Consider the following 18545-nt stretch of genomic DNA (forward strand, 5'->3'; position numbering starts at 1 on the left):
GAACAGCAGGAGCAAAGGCATGGAATTCTGGAAGGCCCAGGGTAGGTTAACAGAGGAGCAAATAGAATAGTTGGGGGTGTGTGGAGGACAAAGTTTAGGTGGAACCCGATCCTCCAGGACTTTGCAACCAAGCTGAGTAGAAGTTGCTGAAGATGATCTCATTGGCTTCTGGGAAGTTTGGGATAAATTTACACTAGAGAGTTCTGCTGACTGTGCATGCTGTTGGCCATGGGGTGTCTGGATAATGTGGGGACAAAAACAGATGCTTCTTCTGTCCAACTCTCACATATACCAGGTCACTTTACCTTGATACTTCCTCCCTGAGACCAACTCCCTGTCTCATGTACATAAGACTATTAAGCAGCCTTTTTGGGACACTATTCATCCTTCTTCTCTTGAGCTCTTTAGCCAGCATTTACTGGGCAGCTGCTGTGGGGTGGCCCTGCTGGATATGTTAAGGGTACAAGTGTGAGTAAGACACAGTTTGTACCCACAAAGAGTCAGGTTCCTAGGGCAGCTCTGGGGTGTACATGTAACTGTACACAGGGAGAAGAGTGGAAAGTGCTCCAAAATGGGCAATGTGGTGGGAACTGATGGGAAGGATGGATAGTTTTTGCCTCAGGGAATTGGAAAAGGCTTTCCTGGAGGACCTGCCATTCAGAGAGGATAGGAGCCAGATGTTTGGGAATAGGGAGAAGGCTGTGGAGGAAAATCTCCCGGGAGAATGTTTGTTGTGTTGGAGGCACAAGGCAAATGGAAGAGAGTGGCAGGTGGAAAGGCAAGGTTGTTTGGATTTGGAGGGGCAGCAGTGGAGTCCTTTCCCACCAGAGTCTGACACCAGGAAGGCAGAGGGGCAGTACTTGCCCACAGCTGGAGCCTGATCTTGTTACTCTCTAAATCAAACACCTGTGGACTGCCGCCTTGAGGTCGTGGGTATGGTAATTGGATGCTGTGGGGGTCATTGCTGCCTGTTGGTGTTGTGGTTACAGACAAGCTCACCAGTGCCAGCAAGGAGTCCCTGAGCACCCACACCAGCCCCAGCCAGTCACCCAACAGTGTCCATGGCTCCCGCCGAGGCAGCATCAGCAGCATAAGCAGTGTCAGCTCGGTCCTGGATGAGAAGGACGATGACCGGATCCGCTGCTGTACACACTGCAAGGACACGCTGCTCAAGAGAGAGCAGCAGATTGATGAGAAGGAGCACACACCCGACATCGTGAAGCTCTACGAGGTGATTCGCGCTGTCTGGTCTTGGGTCTAATTTCTTAGGCAGATTTTGGCTGTTTGTTATGTACACTCCTGCAGATTCTGGAGAATGCTTTGGGAAGTTGTTCGTTTGAATTATTTGTAGTTCCTGTTAAAGGCCCATGTTATGATTTCCCAGCTAGGGCCCTGTGTGCGTCAGAGTCATCCTGGGTGTGTTGCAGCAAACTTGTTTCAAGTGGCCTTCCTTGGCTACTTGAAAGCAGGAGGGTGGAGGCTTTGGTGGCCCAGAGGCAAGAGGAGGAAGGGCAGTTGCCACGTGGTGTAGACAGGTTCGGTGGGGAGAGCAGAAGCTAGAGATGTTCATAAACAGTGGGCCAGAAGAATCCCGGGAAACTCACTTGGGAGTGTTAGACTTTCCAAGTTTTAGAAAGTTCTACAAGTTTTCAGACTTTACCAGTTTACTGAGTGTCCCCTTCTAAGTTTGTCCAAATGCCTCAGCTGTCATTACTATGAGCAATCCCACAGCCCCCCTACTAGATGCATACTCTGAGAGGAAATAGTGTGCAAAGACTATCTGGGAGTGAGACTGGCTTGGTCCCTTAATGGCCAGGTGAGACCTGTGAGCTGAGGAGGACTAGCCAGGTGGACTGGGTGGGCAGGCAGTAAGAGATGCAGGGAAGAGATCAGCCCAGGCAGAGGAAGCAGCTTGTGCAACATTCTGAACAGAGGAAGATATATTTTTGTCTGATGACCACTGAATAGTCATTGTTAGCAGTTCTGCAGGTCATAATGGCAGTGTTTCTGGAATCCCCATGTAAATACTCAGGCTACTAGAAATGGTGTTAATTAAGCCCCATGTTGGGTTGCAGATGTAGCCATTCTCCATCCTTTGTGTGGAGTTCATGACCTGGTATCTCATTTCTGTGAATACCCACTGTGCTTGTGCCACTTCCTCTTTTGAAGTGAGCCCTGGCAATGCCTTGTGCTGATTTCCTAATGTTGCCTGGCATCACTTGGCAGAGAAAGAAAGTAGTAGCTAATTCCTTTTTGTCTTGGTAGACACCTCGGCTTGTGCCCTGGAAGCCTTACTCCTCTCAAAAACATCTGGCCGGGTGTGGTGGCTCACTCTTATAATCCCAGCACTTTGGGAGGCCAAGGTGGGCACATCACTTGAGGCCAGGAGTTCGAGACCAGCCTGGCCAACATGGCAAAACCTTGTCTCTACTAAAAATATAAAAATTAGCCGGGCGTGGTGGCGGTGCACCTGTAATTCCAGCTACTCAGGAGGCCGAGGCATGAGAATCACTTGAGTCCAGGAGGCAGAGGTTGCAGTGAGCGGAGATTACGCCATTGTACTCCAGCTTGGGTGACAGAACAAAACTCCTCAAAAAAAAAAAACAAAACAAAACATCTGGTCAGAAGCTCCATTCTCACTTTCTTTCCTTCCTACAAAATTTTCTGCTTGGAAAGTAGGTCTATAAATCAGGAAATTGATAACAACAATTAATATGTTGGAAAAGTGAACATTTATATATCTCCATTGATGGAGCCTAGCTTCTGGGTAGGCTTTTCTGTATCTTGAGCATACCACTTACCGCTTTGTTTTTGTTCTTAGAAATTACGACTTTGCATGGAGAAAGTTGACCAGAAAGCTCCAGAATACATCAGGATGGCAGCATCATTAAAGTAAGCTATTCATCTATGTTTTTCTAATCCAGTGGTGACTGTTTTCTGGCATCTTAGGTCAGTTCTCCAGTAGCCAAAAATGAAAATCTTAACTTCAACTGTGCTTTTTTTCTGAGACCAGCTGAAGTTGGTTTTTTTCCACTTTTGGCTGTTATGAAGAGAATCACCTTCATGTCTGTCTTTTAGTGGGGTACATGTTACCATCACATGAGCTTGTAAAAAGACAGCCACATTCAGTTGACCTTGGCTATTCTGACTGAGCAGGTTTGGGAAAGGCCTCAGACAATAGGTACTGCTGCTGAGTGCAGCATCTGGACAGAGCAGAGGAAGGGCAGTGGGTCTCATGCTCATGCCTGGGTAGACGCCACTTGAGTGTCACATTGAGGTGTCAGGGCTTAAAGTAGGCATGTCCATTAGAGCAGGGGCTGGCAGACTGCAGTCCATGGGCCAAATGTATCCTGACATCTGCTTTTTTTTTGTTTTTGAGACAGAGTCTCACTGTTGACAGGCTGGAGTGCAGTGACGTGATCTCGGCTCACTGCGACCTCCACCTCCCGGGTTCAAGTGATTCTCCTGCCTCAGTCTCTCAAGTAGCTGGGACTACAGGCACACACCACCACGCCCAGCTAATATATATATATATATATATATATATATATTTTTTTTTTTTGGCAGGGGGAGGGATAGAGTCTTGCTCTGTCGCCCAGGCTGGAGTGCAGTGGCGCAATCTCGGCTCACTGCAACCTCCACCTCCTGGATTCAAGCAATTTCCCTGCCTCAGCCTCCCGCGTAGCTGGGATTACAGGCGCACGCCAACATGCCCTGCTAATTTTTTTATATTTTTAGTAGAGACAGGGTTTCACCATGTTGGCCAGGATGGTCTTGATCTCTTGACCTCATGATCCACCCACCTCAGCTTCCCAAAGTGCTGGGATTACAGGCGTGAGCCACTGCCCTTGGCCAACATCTGCTTCTTTTTTAAAATCGAGATGTAGTTCATACACTATAAATTTTACCCTTTTAAAGTGTACAGTTCGGTGGTTTTTAGTGTATTCACAAAATTATGCGAACATTACCACTGTCTTCATTCTAAACATTTTCATCACCCCAATAGGAAACCCCATACATTAGCAGCCACTGCCCTTTCCCTATCTCCCTGGACACCACTAATCTGTTTCCTGTCTCTATGGATTTGTTTGTTTTTGACATTTCATATAAATAGAATCATAAATATAAAATCTCTCTTGTCTGGCTTCTTTCACAAAGTGTAATGTTTTTAAGATTCATCCATGTTGTTGCATATATCAGTACTTCATTGCATCTGTATGAATGCGTTGTGTGGATACTTGTCACATTTTGTTGATCCATCAGTTGTTGAACATTTGGTATTTTTCCACTTTTGGCTGTTATAAATAATGCTTCTGTAATATTTGTGTACAAGTTTTTATGGTTTTTGTGTAGACATGTTTTCATTTCTCTCGGGTAGGTACCTAGGAGTGGAATTGCTGGGTTTTATGCTAACTATATATTACCATAGAGTAACATTCCATAGAGGAGTTGCTAAATCGTTTTCTAGAATGACTGCACTATTTTGCATTCCCACTAGCAGTGTATGAGGGTTTCACTTTCTTTTTAGCCTTACCAATACTAGTTATTGCCACCTGTTTGCATAAAGTTTTATTGGAACACAGCCATGCCCATGTTTGATTACTGGTTGTAGCTGCTTTTGCACCACCACGACAGAGTTGAATAGCAACAACAGAGACTTTGTGGCCTGCAAAGCTGAAAACATTTATGATTTGGCTCCTTATGGAAAAAATTTGCTGATCCCTGTTTAAGGGCATGGCTTTTTCTGAAGCTTAGTGTTTGTGACCTAGAAGTTGAAGTGCTAACTACTAGAGTCAGATCCCAGCAGTGTTTTCCCAACCTAGAGGAAAAGAATTAATTATGGTATCCAGTGTTATTAATTTCAGAGTTTTCTGACTTTGTCTTAAACCTGTGTTGCCTCTCTGCCACATTTAAAGCAATGCATGTAGCAGTAGATGTGCCTTGTTTAAAACAAAACCATGTATATGTGTGTGTGTGTGTATATATATATCTTTTCTTTTTCTTGAGACCAAGTTTTGTTCTGTCGCCTAGGCTGGAATGCAGTGTGCGACCTTGGCTCACTGCAACCTCCGCCTCCTGGTTCAAGCGATTCTCCTGCCTCAGCCTCCTGAGTAGCTGGGATTACAGGCACCCACTATGATGTCTGGCTAATTTTTGTATTTTTAGTAGAGATGGGGTTTCATCGTGTTGGCCAGGCTGGTCTCGAACCTCCTTGGGTACCTTCGAGCGAGAAAAGCCAAGTAGTTTTCTGCTTTTAATGTAACCAACTGATTTAGTAAACCACTTCTTACATCTTGTTAGAGGCAGTGGAATTGTTTAGAGAAAGTAGGCCAGAGTAAATTCAGCCGCATTTGTTTTGGTGATGAGCATAAGGGCTAGTCCTTGGAGGCGTCAACCTGAGTCTGTCCCTATTGTGTCTGCAAATCGAAACGTCACTTCCACTTGATTCATCATTCCAAGAGATGGACACTGCATTATATCCAAAAGTCTGAAATGCCCCCTTTAGAGAATTACCTGCCTTTGTGAGGCGTTACACCTTTAGCGTCCTTCTACACTATGCTGGCCAGTCTGCACTATGAAACTTAGGTCACGTGTCTCTGTGGTTTCTCCTTAGTGCTGGGGAGACAACCTACAGTCTGGAACATGCCAGTGACCTTCGAGTGGAAGTGCAGAAAGTGTATGAGCTGATAGACGCTTTAAGGTAAGGTCCATTAAGTGGTATCCTGCCCACTGGTGGAATGGAGAAGATGCTGTTCTAATGAAATGGCGAAAGTAGACCTGCACTCACTCACACTTCTGGTGATGGGGCAGTGGGTGAGGAGGAGGGCAAGGAAGGGGCCAACTCTGGCACTTAATGCATCTCAGTGACTTTTGTTTCATTAAGGATTTCTAATGTTTGTTATTGTTAAAGAAAGAGGAGCTAGTTATTGACACCTATCATGTGCTAGTCACTGGCTGTTTTCTCTAGAATAGCTCATTTATTCTGAAGTTACCCTGTGAGGTAGGGATTAACATCCTGTGTCAAAGGTGAGGAATCATGTCACAGATAGCAAAAGTTGCGGAGCAAAGATAGAAACTCGGGTTCTTTCTTTGTGTCTGTGCTCAAATCCACAACTGCTTTTTAACTGTGGACTGGCCATTGGGGTTAAATTAGCCCTTTGATTTATGGGAAGTACAGTGACTCAGAGGGAGAATGAGATGAGGCACTTTTGTCCATCCAGACATACAGCATGGGCTATGTAGTTGCAGGGCCTGGTACAAAGTGAAAATGCATGTCCCCTGTCCAAAAATTATTAAGAATAAAGACACTAACAGCAGAGCATTAAACTAAGCATAGGGCTCTTTGAAGTGCCAGTCCTTTCTAGTTGCATAGGTTGCTCACCTGTGAAGCTGGCTCTGCATGTGTAGTCAGTCCCTCCATGACAGTGTTGTGCGCCCTGTGCTGAGGCCTGTGTACGGCCAAAGGGTAAGAAATGGGCTTTGCCTTCAAGGAAACTTCGATGGAGTCACTTGCCCATCTTTACACACCTTCCTGGCATGAAAGCCTGGCAACTCCAGATGTTATACTTTTCACCCTTGTTTCTGAAGCTGGCAGTGCTCATTATATTCATGTGTTTGTTCCAATTCAGTAAGAAGATCTTAACCTTGGGCTTGAACCAGGACCCTCCACCACATCCAAGCAATTTGCGGTTGCAGAGAATGATCAGATACTCAGCTACACTTTTTGTGCAGGTAAAGCCATCCTGGGTTGGCATAAATGTCATGCTTGGCCTGTCCTGCTCTTTTGCTTCCCCAGAGGCAGATCCATGCCAGTGACTTGTTTACTTCCTATTTATACATTGTATTATTTTTTGAAATTATGAATGCATGATGCCACACTTAGAGAAAAATCTGGATTTCAGAGAAGACTAAAACTACTTTTAATCCTATGTCCCCATTACAATCACTCATTATTCTGGTATGTTTTCTTTTTTCCTATTTGTATTTTTTATATACAGTATTTACAATAGTGCATATTGACTGTATATGCCATTCTTTAACCGTTTTCCTTTAGTTGAGCATTTGATAGACTAATTTTTTGCTGCTGTTAATTGTTGCCATGATAGTAATACTGGTACTTAGTATTTCTTCCTTAGGATAATCTCCTAAGAGACTTCCTGAGCCATCAGCTGGGAGGAAACAGCTGATTAAGGGCAGACTAACCTAAGTGGTTAGGTCTGAATTGTGTCTTTCTACCCGTGAAGGCCCCTTCTGAGAGAGTCACAGTTAACCACCCTTGGGGCTCCCTGACAAAGAGATCTTTTTTTTTTCTTTTTTTTTTTTTAATTAAAACAAAGTGTTTTTTTCTTTTTTTTTTCTTTTATTAAGTAGGGACAGGGTCTTACCATGTTGTCCAGGCTGGTCTCAAACTTTTGAGCTCAAGCAGTCTGCCCACCTCGGCCTCCAAAGTGCTGGGATTATAGGCATGAACCACACTGCCCCCAGCCAACAAAGAGATCTAATAGATGGAGTCCTGTTGGGTTAGTTTTCTGACTTTGTAATACAGAGAAGTAGGTCCTTCCTCACTTTGATTAGTGATTCTATTCAGCAATCATTTATTGAGCGCCTCCTATATACCAGGTAGTGTTTTAGGTGCTGGATGTCCTATAGTGAACAAAAAAGACCAGTGTTCCTGTTCTCATTAAGCTTGTGTTCTAAAGAAGGGGAGAGATCACAAACAACTAAAATATCTAGTATATAAGATAGCAAAAGTGCTGTGGAGAAATTTACAGCAAGGAAGTGTGGGAGAGAGGACTGGGATTGAGGTTTGCTAATAGGATGGGCAGGGACAAGACCTCATAGAGAAGCTAACATTGGAGCCAGGTGAATAACTGGGATATCTGATGTTGATCATTTCATGAGGAAAATGCAGGCCCATTTGGAGTTGACTCTCACCCAATATAAGAGTGTGCTCCTTTCCGGCTGCTGTCAAATGATGTCACTCTCGGAGAACAGAGTGGCTCAGCTTAAGCAAACTCTCATCATGGGGCTTAAGGGTCATTTTTTCTCTAAAAGGGTTTAAGTGTAAAATTGTCTGTCACTCCCTGCAGGAAAAGTTGCTTGGTTTGATGTCACTGCCAACCAAAGAACAGTTTGAGGAACTGAAAAAGAAAAGGAAGGAGGAAATGGAGAGGAAGAGGGCCATGGAGAGACAAGTGAGTGAAGCCAGGGATACGGGGCTCGCTTCCTCCTGTGGCTCTCAAGCACAGAGGCTGCCGTGAGCTCCCAGGTTGTGTGGGGTTGTAGTGAATCAGAACCTCTCTCTCAAATGTGCATATTTCTTCTGTTGTGTTTCAGCCTCACTTTTATCTATGGGAACTAGAATAATTGTTTTTCTCCCCAGGTCCTATTTTTCTTTCAGAGCTTCTGCTGATTCTCTCATGGCTAGAATATCACAGAGATTGACAGTTCTCCCTATGGCAGAAGTTGCAGAGGACCAAGACATTAGGAAGTTCCTTGTAGAACATATTGGTATATGCAATATTAAACAGAAAATTATATGTGTATTTAACGCTGTGTGAGATTCCAGTGTAGATGAGGGGAACAGACCTCAGAGGTTTAAGAAGAGTATATGGCCTGTGAATCTAAGATTGAGAAAATCTGATGCCCTAACTTATTCATTATATTTTATTTTTATTTTTGAAAATCAGGGTCTCCCTTCTGCCCACATATACACAAAAACATGACTTGATTTTAGCAGTTGGATATCTTTGTCCTGAGGTGAGAAATTGGAGTGTCACTGGCACAGGGATAGAGGGACAACAGAGGGTGGGTGACAGCTGGTGACAGCTGCCAGCATGGTGACTATTTCTTCTCTCTGCTTTGCTCTCTCCCCAGGCTGCCCTGGAGTCTCAGCGAAGGCTTGAGGAAAGGCAGAGTGGCCTGGCTTCTCGAGCAGCCAACGGGGAGGTGGCATCTCTCCGCAGGGGCTCTGCCCCCTTGAGAAAGGCTGAGGGCTGGCTCCCGCTGTCAGGAGGTCAGGGGCAGAGTGAGGACTCAGACCCGCTCCTCCAGCAGATCCACAACATCACATCATTCATCAGGCAGGCCAAGGCCGCGGGCCGCACGGATGAAGTGCGCACCCTGCAGGAGAACCTGCGGCAGCTGCAGGACGAGTATGACCAGCAGCAGACAGAGAAGGCCATCGAGCTGTCCCGGAGGCAGGCTGAGGAGGAGGACCTGCAGCGGGAACAGCTGCAGATGCTGCGTGAACGGGAGTTGGAACGAGAAAGGGAGCAGTTTCGGGTGGCATCCCTGCACACACGGACTCGGTCCCTGGACTTCCGAGAAATCGGCCCTTTTCAGCTGGAGCCCAGCAGAGAGCCTCGCACCCACCTTGCTTATGCTTTGGATCTAGGCTCTTCCCCAGTTCCAAGCAATACAGCTCCCAAGACCCCTTCACCTAGCTCAACTCAACAGCCCACCAGAGTGTGGTCTGGGCCCCCAGCCCTTGGCCAGGAGCTCTTAACCCAGAGCAGCATGCCACAGCAACATGAGGGGCCCTCCTTAAACCCCTTTGATGAGGAAGACCTCTCCAGCCCCATGGAAGAGGGCACTACTAGTCCTCCTGCTGCAGGGGTTTCCTTCGACCCTTCAGCCCGCATGCTGAAAGAGTACAATCCTTTCGAGGAAGAGGACGGGGAGGAGGAGGCAGTGGCAGGGAATCCATTCATTCAGCCAGACAGCCCAGCTCTTAACCCCTTCAACGAGGAAGATGAACATCCCCAGCAGAGGCCCTCAAGCCCTCTGGTTCCTGGCAACCCCTTTGAGGAACCCACCTGTACCAACCCCTTTGAGATGGACAGTGATAGTGGGCCGGAGGCTGAGGAGCCCATAGAGGAAGAGCTCCTCCTGCAGCAGATCGATAACATCAAGGCATACATCTTTGATGCCAAGCAGTGTGGCCGCCTAGATGAGGTAGAGGTGCTGACAGAGAACCTGCGGGAGCTGAAGCACACCCTGGCCAAGCAGAAGGGGGGCACTGACTGATCGGCAGTGGAGAGGGCACCTTTGGGCCCAGGGGTCTGGCAGGAGCCAGTGGAGCAGGACAGAGGGCAGGCAGGGTGGATGGGGAAGGTGGCAGGGTGGATGGGGAAGGTGGCAGGGTGAGAAGTCAGATGCACACAGGTGAGGGGCAGGAATCTGCTGTTTTGTGTTGTGCACTTTGAGGTGTTTCCACTACAGTTGAATAATAGAATAGAAACTAGAACAGGGAGAATCAGCATTTATTTGCTGTTTTTCCTGTTTATTATTACTATCTTTTGTAATTGGAGGTTTACCCCTTTTGAAGGGACTTTACATTTTTACTATCGAGATATAACTAAATGCAGCTCTGTTGGGCCCAGGGCAGAAATGGCTGCTGTGTACCTCTTGGGTCTATTTGCTACTGCCTAGTCTTGGTTCCTTTTGCAGTATTATAGGGCAGCCTTTATAGAGCCCTTCTTTAGCCAAGACAGAGAAGATAGATTCCACTGAGCTATATTCTGCTCTGACAGAAGTCCATCCCTAGTAGGCTGTGAGTTCCATTTCACCTGGGGCCGCCTCTCCCCTGCTCTGTGCTTCCTGTCTGTACAATAGCAGGGGGAAGTGCTGCTATGAAGGGGAGAGTTTAGACCCAGGAGAGCCCAGCACCTCTTTTTAAGGTGGGGTGATGGGAACATTTCACCAGGGTCTATTTTCTCAGTTTAAGTTGTTTTTTGTCTCTTTCAGGAAGTTAAGCTGCCAGTGCAGGGTATCAATGTGAATCTGGTCCTGAGCTTTTTAGAAAATAAGAGTGGTTAACTTTTTGGTTGATACTAGTATTACTTGTGAGAAGAGTTTCCCCACCCTTGTTCTGATGGAACAATTGTCTGTCATTGGAGAAATCTCCCTCCAGAGCTTTGGCAAAGTTACTCTGATCTGGGTCTGTTTAAAAGGCCTGGTCTCTAATTTAGGAATCGGTGATCTGGAAGCTTTTGCAAAACATCATCAGAAGAAGGGAAGCTTCCCAGAGTCAGAAGCTAAATTAAAGTAATTTCCAAGGCTATTTGATCAGCCTTCTTCCCTTTTGGTTCATTGTGTTCTGACCTGGGGCACTGATGAGATTTTTTTTTTTTTTTTTTTTTTTGAGACAAGAGTCTCACTTTGTTGCCCAGGCTGGAGTGCAGTAGCATGATCTCAGCTCACTGCAACCTCCACCTCCCCAGTTCAAGTGATTCTTGTGTCTCAGCCACCTGAATAGCTGGGATTACAGGTGTGGACCACCATGCCTGGCTAATCTCTGTATTTTTAGTAGAGATGGGGTTTCACCGTTTTGACCAGGCTGGTTTTGAACTCCTGGCCTCAAGTGATCTGCCATCTTGGCCTCCCAAAGTGCTGGGAATACAGGCGTGAGCCACTGTGCCCGCCCTGATGAGATGTTTTATTACCAACGTTAGTATTAAGAAACTGAAATGTTTGAAGAAGCACAACCGAGGATCGTGCTGGTAGCACCCACAGTACTTAACTATTAGTCAATTAAGACCAGAAAGGGAAATTGTTAATTTAGCTCTGGTGCTTTGGTTTACAGGAACATAACCCTTAACTGACATCTGACATCATGATAGCCACATGTGCTCAGCTCTGGGTAGAGTTTCTGCAGTTACTCATCTTAACTAATGAACAATAACTGACCACTGGTCACTTTATGCCCTGTAACTAGCTTTAGGCCATACTTTCACTGGTTACTGGTGTGAGAGCTGAAATTAATTTTGTTACATTCTGGTGAAGATCCCTCTTGATAATGGGAATGTTTGAACTCTCTTGATGAAAAAATAATCTGTATTTGTGTTGATGTTCACATTTCTGTATCACATTTCTTATCCTTTTGGTTGAATGAAAAGGTCTTGTATAGGGTGTGGAGACGGGGAGTGGGGACCCTTTGCATTTGGGATCTGTTCACAAACAGCCATACGAGTGGGTTAACGAATGTCAGCCAGTTACCAGCCCTGCTGGTGGTTATGGGTTGTTTTGAGAAGTTGGCAACCAGGCATCTAAGATGTTGCCTGGTACAGGCCTCTTTTCTTCCCTGAGGCCCATGACATTTCTCTGATACTCCAGAGGGTTTCCCAGATGGCCAGTAGGCTCCTCCCTGCTTAGGCTCTCATTTCTCTGAAAAGAGGATGAACTGAAAAGCAGGTAGTTTCAGAAGCTAATTGCTGCTTTCCATCATAATTATTTTTCTTGTGAGAACATTTCTCTTTTAATTAGCTAGTGATTTTGATTAACACTAATTCACTAAACATACCCCTTCCCTCAAATCACCTCAGGTAACAATCTGTAAGTAACTAAAAGCATTGAGAAACACACAAGAAACATTTTTTAAACCTATTTTTAAAGGCCCGGCTGGGTGCAGTGGCTCACGCCTGTAATCCCAGCACTTTGGGAAGCTGAGGCGGGTGGATCACCTGAGGTCAGGAATTTGAGACCAGCATGGCCAACATGGTGAAACCTCGTCTCTACTAAAAATACAAAAATTAGCTGGGCGTGGTGGCAGACGCCTGTAATCCCAGCTACTCAGGGAGGCTGAGGCACAAGAATCGCTTGAACCTAGGAGGCGGAGGTTGCAGTCAGCCAAGATTGCACCACTGCACTCCAGCCTGGGTGAGAAGAGCAAGACTCCATCTCACGAAAAACAAACAAAACTGACTCATTGAATATACTAAACCAAACTAAAATCATATTATTTTGATTAAGTTTATCCATGGCTGTATTCTTCTATGAATTCTTCCATTTAATTCTTCCATGATTATCTTCTCCTGTAAATATATACATCACAGGAGTTAGAATTCTCTACCCATCAGCTGTACCATGTTGCAGAATTCATGCAGGCACAAAGTTGGAGTTACAGAGATGGGTTGACAGCAGGGAAAACTTGGCCAATGTATTGTAACCACAACTTCAAGTTCTTACCTCATGTGAATATTCACCCTTCCTTTAGTCTTCCAAGGCAAATAGCCCCATCTCATCACCAAATGAGCAAGGTCTTGATACGGCATAGCAGATCTCCCTAAACACAGATCATGAGAAAAGATAGAAGAGACTTAGGGATTCAGGCATCAGATGAAGTTGGCTTTTCCCTTTTATGCCTTGTTTGTATTTCCCCCTGTCTAATACACTAAGGATACTTACTCATTGTACTTGCAGCTCAATATGTCTTTGCTGTTCAGATACTAAAATGTATCTCTGAGTCATTGTGAGCTGTGCAGTAGGTTGGACATTGTCATAGTTGGTGATGGGACTCAAAATGAAAAGGTGGTCTCTTTACCAGGTCACAGACTGTAGCAGATTGTGCTTGTTATCTGACAATGACTGTCACTTTGAGGGTCGTTGATTTGCATGCACTATTCTGGGGCCTTGTATTGGAGCCTTTTTTAAAAAAAATAAAATCTGAGATAGAGGTTGTGGGTGTGTGTGTCTGTGTGCACGTGTGTTACAAGTGAGAATCATCAGATGACATCTCTTCTTTCTTGATGACAACCATCTGAGTATCAGAATAGTTCCAGCACCTGTGTTGTTTGTCTGGTTAAGGCCTCTGGAAAAAATGAAGGTCACTGGGCTCTGAACAGGGGATAGATACGGGTTCCAGTTCTGCCCTTATTCCCAGTTATTCCTGCAGTGCTGGTTAAATGAACAGTTTTACACAGTATAGTGCAGATCCCTTAATGATCCTATCATCCCTGTTTCACACTGGAAGAAACTGAGGCTCAGAGATTGAGGAACCTTGTGATTGCCATCTGCCAGTCACCACCCCTGCATGACCACATTTCCCTCCATCGGCTCTACCAGCATGCCTGTGAGGGAGGTAGTTACTCAGCTGTTCTTCTGACCCTAGATGCAGAAAAGTTAAGAGAGATTAGCCTGGCTTAGGCCACACAGCCAGTCAGTGGTGGAATGAGGGTTTAAATCCAGATCTGCCTGGCTTACTTTGCCCTCAGTAACAAGTAGCTGGGTCAGGTGGTGGTTTGGTGGTGGTGGGTGCTCAACCATTGTCAAGCTCAAAGAGGGCAGAAAAGGGCAATGGGGAATGAGGTTGAGTGCTGCTGAGCTGGTTTCTGATAGTGACTTTACCTGAGTCTGTGAAACAGATCTCCTTAGGGCCTATGTAGATTCTTAAACCAGGAGAGTATAATATGTAGTGCTCACTATAGGCTAGACTGAGTGCTAAGTATTATGCATGGCTTACCTCAGTCTTCCCAACAACCCATTTACAGATGCGGAAATAAGTGAGTGGTGAAGTTAAGCTTGCTTAGGGCTGCACTGCTGGGTTTCCAGCCTAGGTCTGTCTGACTGCAAAACCCAAGTGGCCCTAGATTGTGTTGTATGTGGACACCCATGTTTCTAACGTGGAATGGGGTGTTTCATCCCTAGTAACTGCCTCCAGTGGACTTTTAAGATGAAAAACTTGTGCGTAACTCTTCAGGAAGCCTAGTGTAGTTGTAAAAATACTTCAGAAAGCACTTCCGGTTTTGGCTCAGATACATAGAGTTTGAAAGTTACCCTATCCTTACCACAAGAAAAAGCTGGGCAAACCAAATCAATGGCCTTTCTTGGTCCCATTAGAGAGCTGAGTATGCAAGCCAAACTGCCATCCCAAAATCTGGAGAGAGGTGAGTCCAGAGAGTCAGCAAGATCTGATTGGAGCAGAAGCCATGGGAGCCATAGCTAGTAGGAAAACTTAAATAGTAATTTTGAGGAACTGCTGGAGGTTGAGTGTGGACTAGCATGGGAGTGAGCAACTCTCCCTCACCCCCAACGCTTTCCTGGGTTTTACTCGACTTGGTTCTCTTGGTGAAGAACTGAGAAAGACCCTCTGGTGGCTCTGGCGGGAAAGGGAGAATCATCTTTGTAACCAGAGCCTTCTCCATAACAAAGCTTATTCCCCAGAGGAAAGCACTTTTTCACAGAGCCTTATCCCATCTGGAGGAGGGCATTTCTCCCATTCCAGCCCCCTCTAGCCTTCCTGGGTCATGTAAGGGGGTACAAAGGGGAATTAAGAAACACTTGTGAGCCAGTGCGGTGGCTGACACCTGTAATTCCAGCACTTTGGGAGGCCGAGGTGGGCAGATTGCTTGAGCCCAGGAGTTGAAGACCAGTCTGGGCAATATAGCGAAACTTCATCTTTATAAAAAATACAAAAATTAACCAGGCATTGTGGCACGTGCCATAGTCCAAGCTACTCGGGACTGAGGTGGGAGAATTGCTTGAGCCTGGGAAGTAGAGGCTGCAGTGAGCTGTGATTGCACCACTGTACTGCACTCCAGCCTGGGTGATAGAACAAGACTCAAAAAAAAAAAAAAGAAAAGAAAAGAAAAGAAAAAACCTTGTACAGGTCACAGCCCAAGGACACAAGCCCACTAAAATGCTGAGATTTAATCATAAGATTATAGAATGCTTCACCTCCCCCATGTTTTTCCACCATATCAACAGGACTCCAGGATAGTAAGAGTGAGTTACAGCTGGAAGAGCTGCAAGACATGGACTCTCTCAGGAGGAATATCCAGGGAAGCCCAAAGGCAAGAGGAGATAAACACAAAGACACTAGAGGAACTGGAAGCTTCTGACACCTACAGCTATGGCAAACATTAAACACAGCTCTCAACTCTGAGTCAGATTAACATAAGTTCTCATTCTAGAGGCTTATTTACCCCAGTTCTTATGGCCCAATAGAGTGGATATTCTACTTTCAACAAAAAAAATTATAAGCATGCTAAAAGGCAAGGAAAAAAAATAAACCCAATAATCAGATGAAACAAAGCAAACATCAGAACCACACTCACATGTTGGAATTATCAGACAAGAAATTTAAAATGTGGTCTGTTAAGGGGTCTAATGGTAAAAGTAAACAACATACAAGAACAGATGGGTAATGTAAACAGAGATAAGAAAACTAAGAATCATGCCAGATGCAGTGGTTCACACCTATAATCCCAGCACTTTGGGAGACTGAGGCAGGCAGATCACTTGAGGTCAGGAGTTTGAGACCAGCCAGGCTAACATGGTGAAACCCTGTCTCTACTAAAAATATAAAAATTGGCCGGGCGCGGTGGCTCAAGCCTGTAATCCCAGCACTTTGGGAGGCCGAGGCGGGTGGATCACGAGGTCAGGAGATCGAGACCATCCTGGCTAACATGGTGAAACCCCGTCTCTACTAAAAATACAAAAAACTAGCCGGGCGTGGTGGCGGGCGCCTGTAGTCCCAGCTACTCGGAGGCTGAGGCAGGAGAATGGCGTAAACCCGGGGGGCGGAGCTTGCGGTGAGCCGAGATCGCGCCACTGCACTCCAGCCTGGGTGACACAGCGCGAGACTCCGTCTCAAAAAAAAAAAAATAAAAAATAAAAAAATAAAAATATAAAAATTAGACTGGGCACAGTGGCTCATGCCTGTAATCACAGCACTTTGGGAGAGGCCAAGGCAGGTGGATCACCTGAGGTCAGGAGTTCAAGACCAGCCTGGCCAACATGGTAAAACCCCGTCTCTACTAGAAATACAAAAATTAGCTGGGTGTGTTGGTGGGCAGCTGTAATCTCAGTTACTCAGGAGGCTGAGGCAGGAGAATCACTTGAGCCTGGGAGGCAGAGGTTGCAGTGAGCCAAGATGGAGCCATTGCACTCCAGCCTAGGTGACAGCGAGACTTCGTCTCAAAAAAAAAAAAAAAAAAAAAAAAAAGCCAGGCATGGTGGTACGCACCTAGAGTCCCAACTAAGAGGCAGAGGTAGGAGAATTGCTTGAGCCCAGGAGGTAGAGGTTGCACTGAGCAGAGATTGCGCCATTGCACTCCAGCCTGGGCAACAGAGCGAGACTTTGTCTCAAAACAAACAAACAAACAAACAAACACCCTAAGAATCAAAAGGAAGTGCTAGAAGTTAAAACCTTAAATGAAAAATGCCTTAATGGGCTTATCAGTAGGCTGTCCACAGCCAAAGATTCAATGAATTTGAAGATAGGTCAACAGAAACTTCCCCAGTAAACTGCAAAGAGAACCCTCATCCCCCTGCCAGAACATTCAAGAACTATGAGGCAATTTCAGAAGACATAAAATGCATTTAAGTTGAATACTAGAAAGAGAAAAGAGTGAAGAAAAAATACCTGAAGCAATAAATGGCTAAGAACTTTACAAAATTAATGAGACACGAAATCACAGATCCAGGAAGCTCAGAGAACTCCAAGCAGGACAAATACAAAACATCTACAGCTCTGCATTACCTTATTCTAACCCGGTAAACCAAACACCAAGAGAAAATTGTGAAAGAAGAAGCTAAAGGAAAAAGCCATCATACCAATAAACATAATTACAGCTAATTACTTGTTTGAAACCATGCAAGCAAAAAAAGAGTGGAGTGAAGTATTTAAATTGTTGAAAGAAAAACACCAGGATTGGGCACGGTGGCTCACGCCAGTAATCCCAGCACTTTGGGAAGCTGAGACGGGCGAATCATCTGAGGACAGGAGTTCGAGACCAGCCTGACCAACATGGAGAAACCCCGTCTCTACTGAAAATACAAAATTAGCTGGGTGTAGTGGCGCATGCCTGTAATTCCAGCTACTCAGGAGGCTGAGGCAGGAGAATCGCTTGAACCTGGGAGGCGGAGGTTGCAGTGAGCCAAGATAGCACCATTGCACTCCAGCCAGGAAGGAAGGGAGGGAGGGAAAGGAAAAACACTAACCTAGAATTCTAAATCTGGCAAAATTACTCTTCAAAAGAGGAGAAATAACTTTCAGATCAAGAGTACTTCAGAAATGCACTTTTTTTTTTTTTTGAGATGGAGTCTTGCTCTGTCACCCAGGCTAGAGTGCAGTGGCGCGATCTTGGTTCACTGCAATCCCCGCTTCCCGGGTTCAAGCGATCCTCCCACCTCAGCCTTCTGAGTAGCTGGGACCACAGGCGCTGCCCCTACACCCGGCTGTTTTTTGTATTTTCGGTAGACATGGGGTTTCGCCGTATTGGGCAGGCTAGTCTCGAATTCCTGACCTCAAGCACTCTTCCCGCCTCGGCCTCCCCAAAGGCTGGGTTTACAGGCAGGAGCCACCGCGCCTGGCCCTAGAAATGCATGTCACCCATAGTTTGTTTATGAGAAAATTGAGGTCCTGAGTTGTTAAGTGGCTGAACTTAGGAAGCAATTGATCCCAAACCATTTTTTTTTCTTTTGCTAAGAAGTTTAAGTCAATGTCAGAAAGTGCAGTGTGAACTCTTCATGTTAAAGCTGGAGATGTTCAGGGAGAAAAATGGACTTTAGGTTCAATAGAATGTTATCAGCTGATTTGATATCCAAACTCAGTTTTCCTGATTATTTCTTATTGCAATGTCTGACATTTAGCCTATGTAAAAATATTTTCCCGTTAGTGGATGGGGAAATTACTAACTTACAGGACGCGAAAACCTAAATCTTCCAAGCGGAAGGAGTCCTAAAGCGAAGATGCACACGCCGACTCTCGCCGCGCCAGGTCGAAGGCCGCCTACGAGTCCCAGGGTGCTCCGCGGCGTGCA

The 18545-nt window shown here is 45.6% G+C and overlaps 1 protein-coding gene and 1 long non-coding RNA gene across 11 annotated transcripts in view; one reads left to right on the forward strand and one right to left on the reverse strand.

Annotated features, from left to right (window-relative positions):
• The window catches only part of RBSN (rabenosyn, RAB effector), a 28689-nt gene extending 15229 nt beyond the window's left edge, over positions 1-13460 (forward strand). For all 10 annotated transcript variants that reach the window (XM_017946057.3, XM_003906865.5, XM_021922679.2 and 7 more), the window contains 6 exons: positions 990-1231; positions 2822-2892; positions 5615-5701; positions 6630-6732; positions 8091-8195; positions 8878-13460. In XM_017946057.3, the coding sequence (XP_017801546.1) occupies positions 990-1231; positions 2822-2892; positions 5615-5701; positions 6630-6732; positions 8091-8195; positions 8878-10029 (1760 nt within the window). In that variant the 3' untranslated portion in view covers positions 10030-13460. The remainder of the gene's footprint in view (positions 1-989; positions 1232-2821; positions 2893-5614; positions 5702-6629; positions 6733-8090; positions 8196-8877) is intronic.
• On the reverse strand, positions 12715-18545 carry LOC110740723. The gene is made up of 2 exons (XR_002515741.2): positions 18426-18545; positions 12715-13066 (listed from the first exon to the last, which is right to left on the reverse strand). It is a non-coding gene; the product is annotated as an uncharacterized LOC110740723 (long non-coding RNA).

The sequence above is a fragment of the Papio anubis genome, chromosome 2 (genome assembly GCF_008728515.1).
Source record: "Papio anubis isolate 15944 chromosome 2, Panubis1.0, whole genome shotgun sequence".
Taxonomy (NCBI): domain Eukaryota; kingdom Metazoa; phylum Chordata; class Mammalia; order Primates; family Cercopithecidae; genus Papio; species Papio anubis.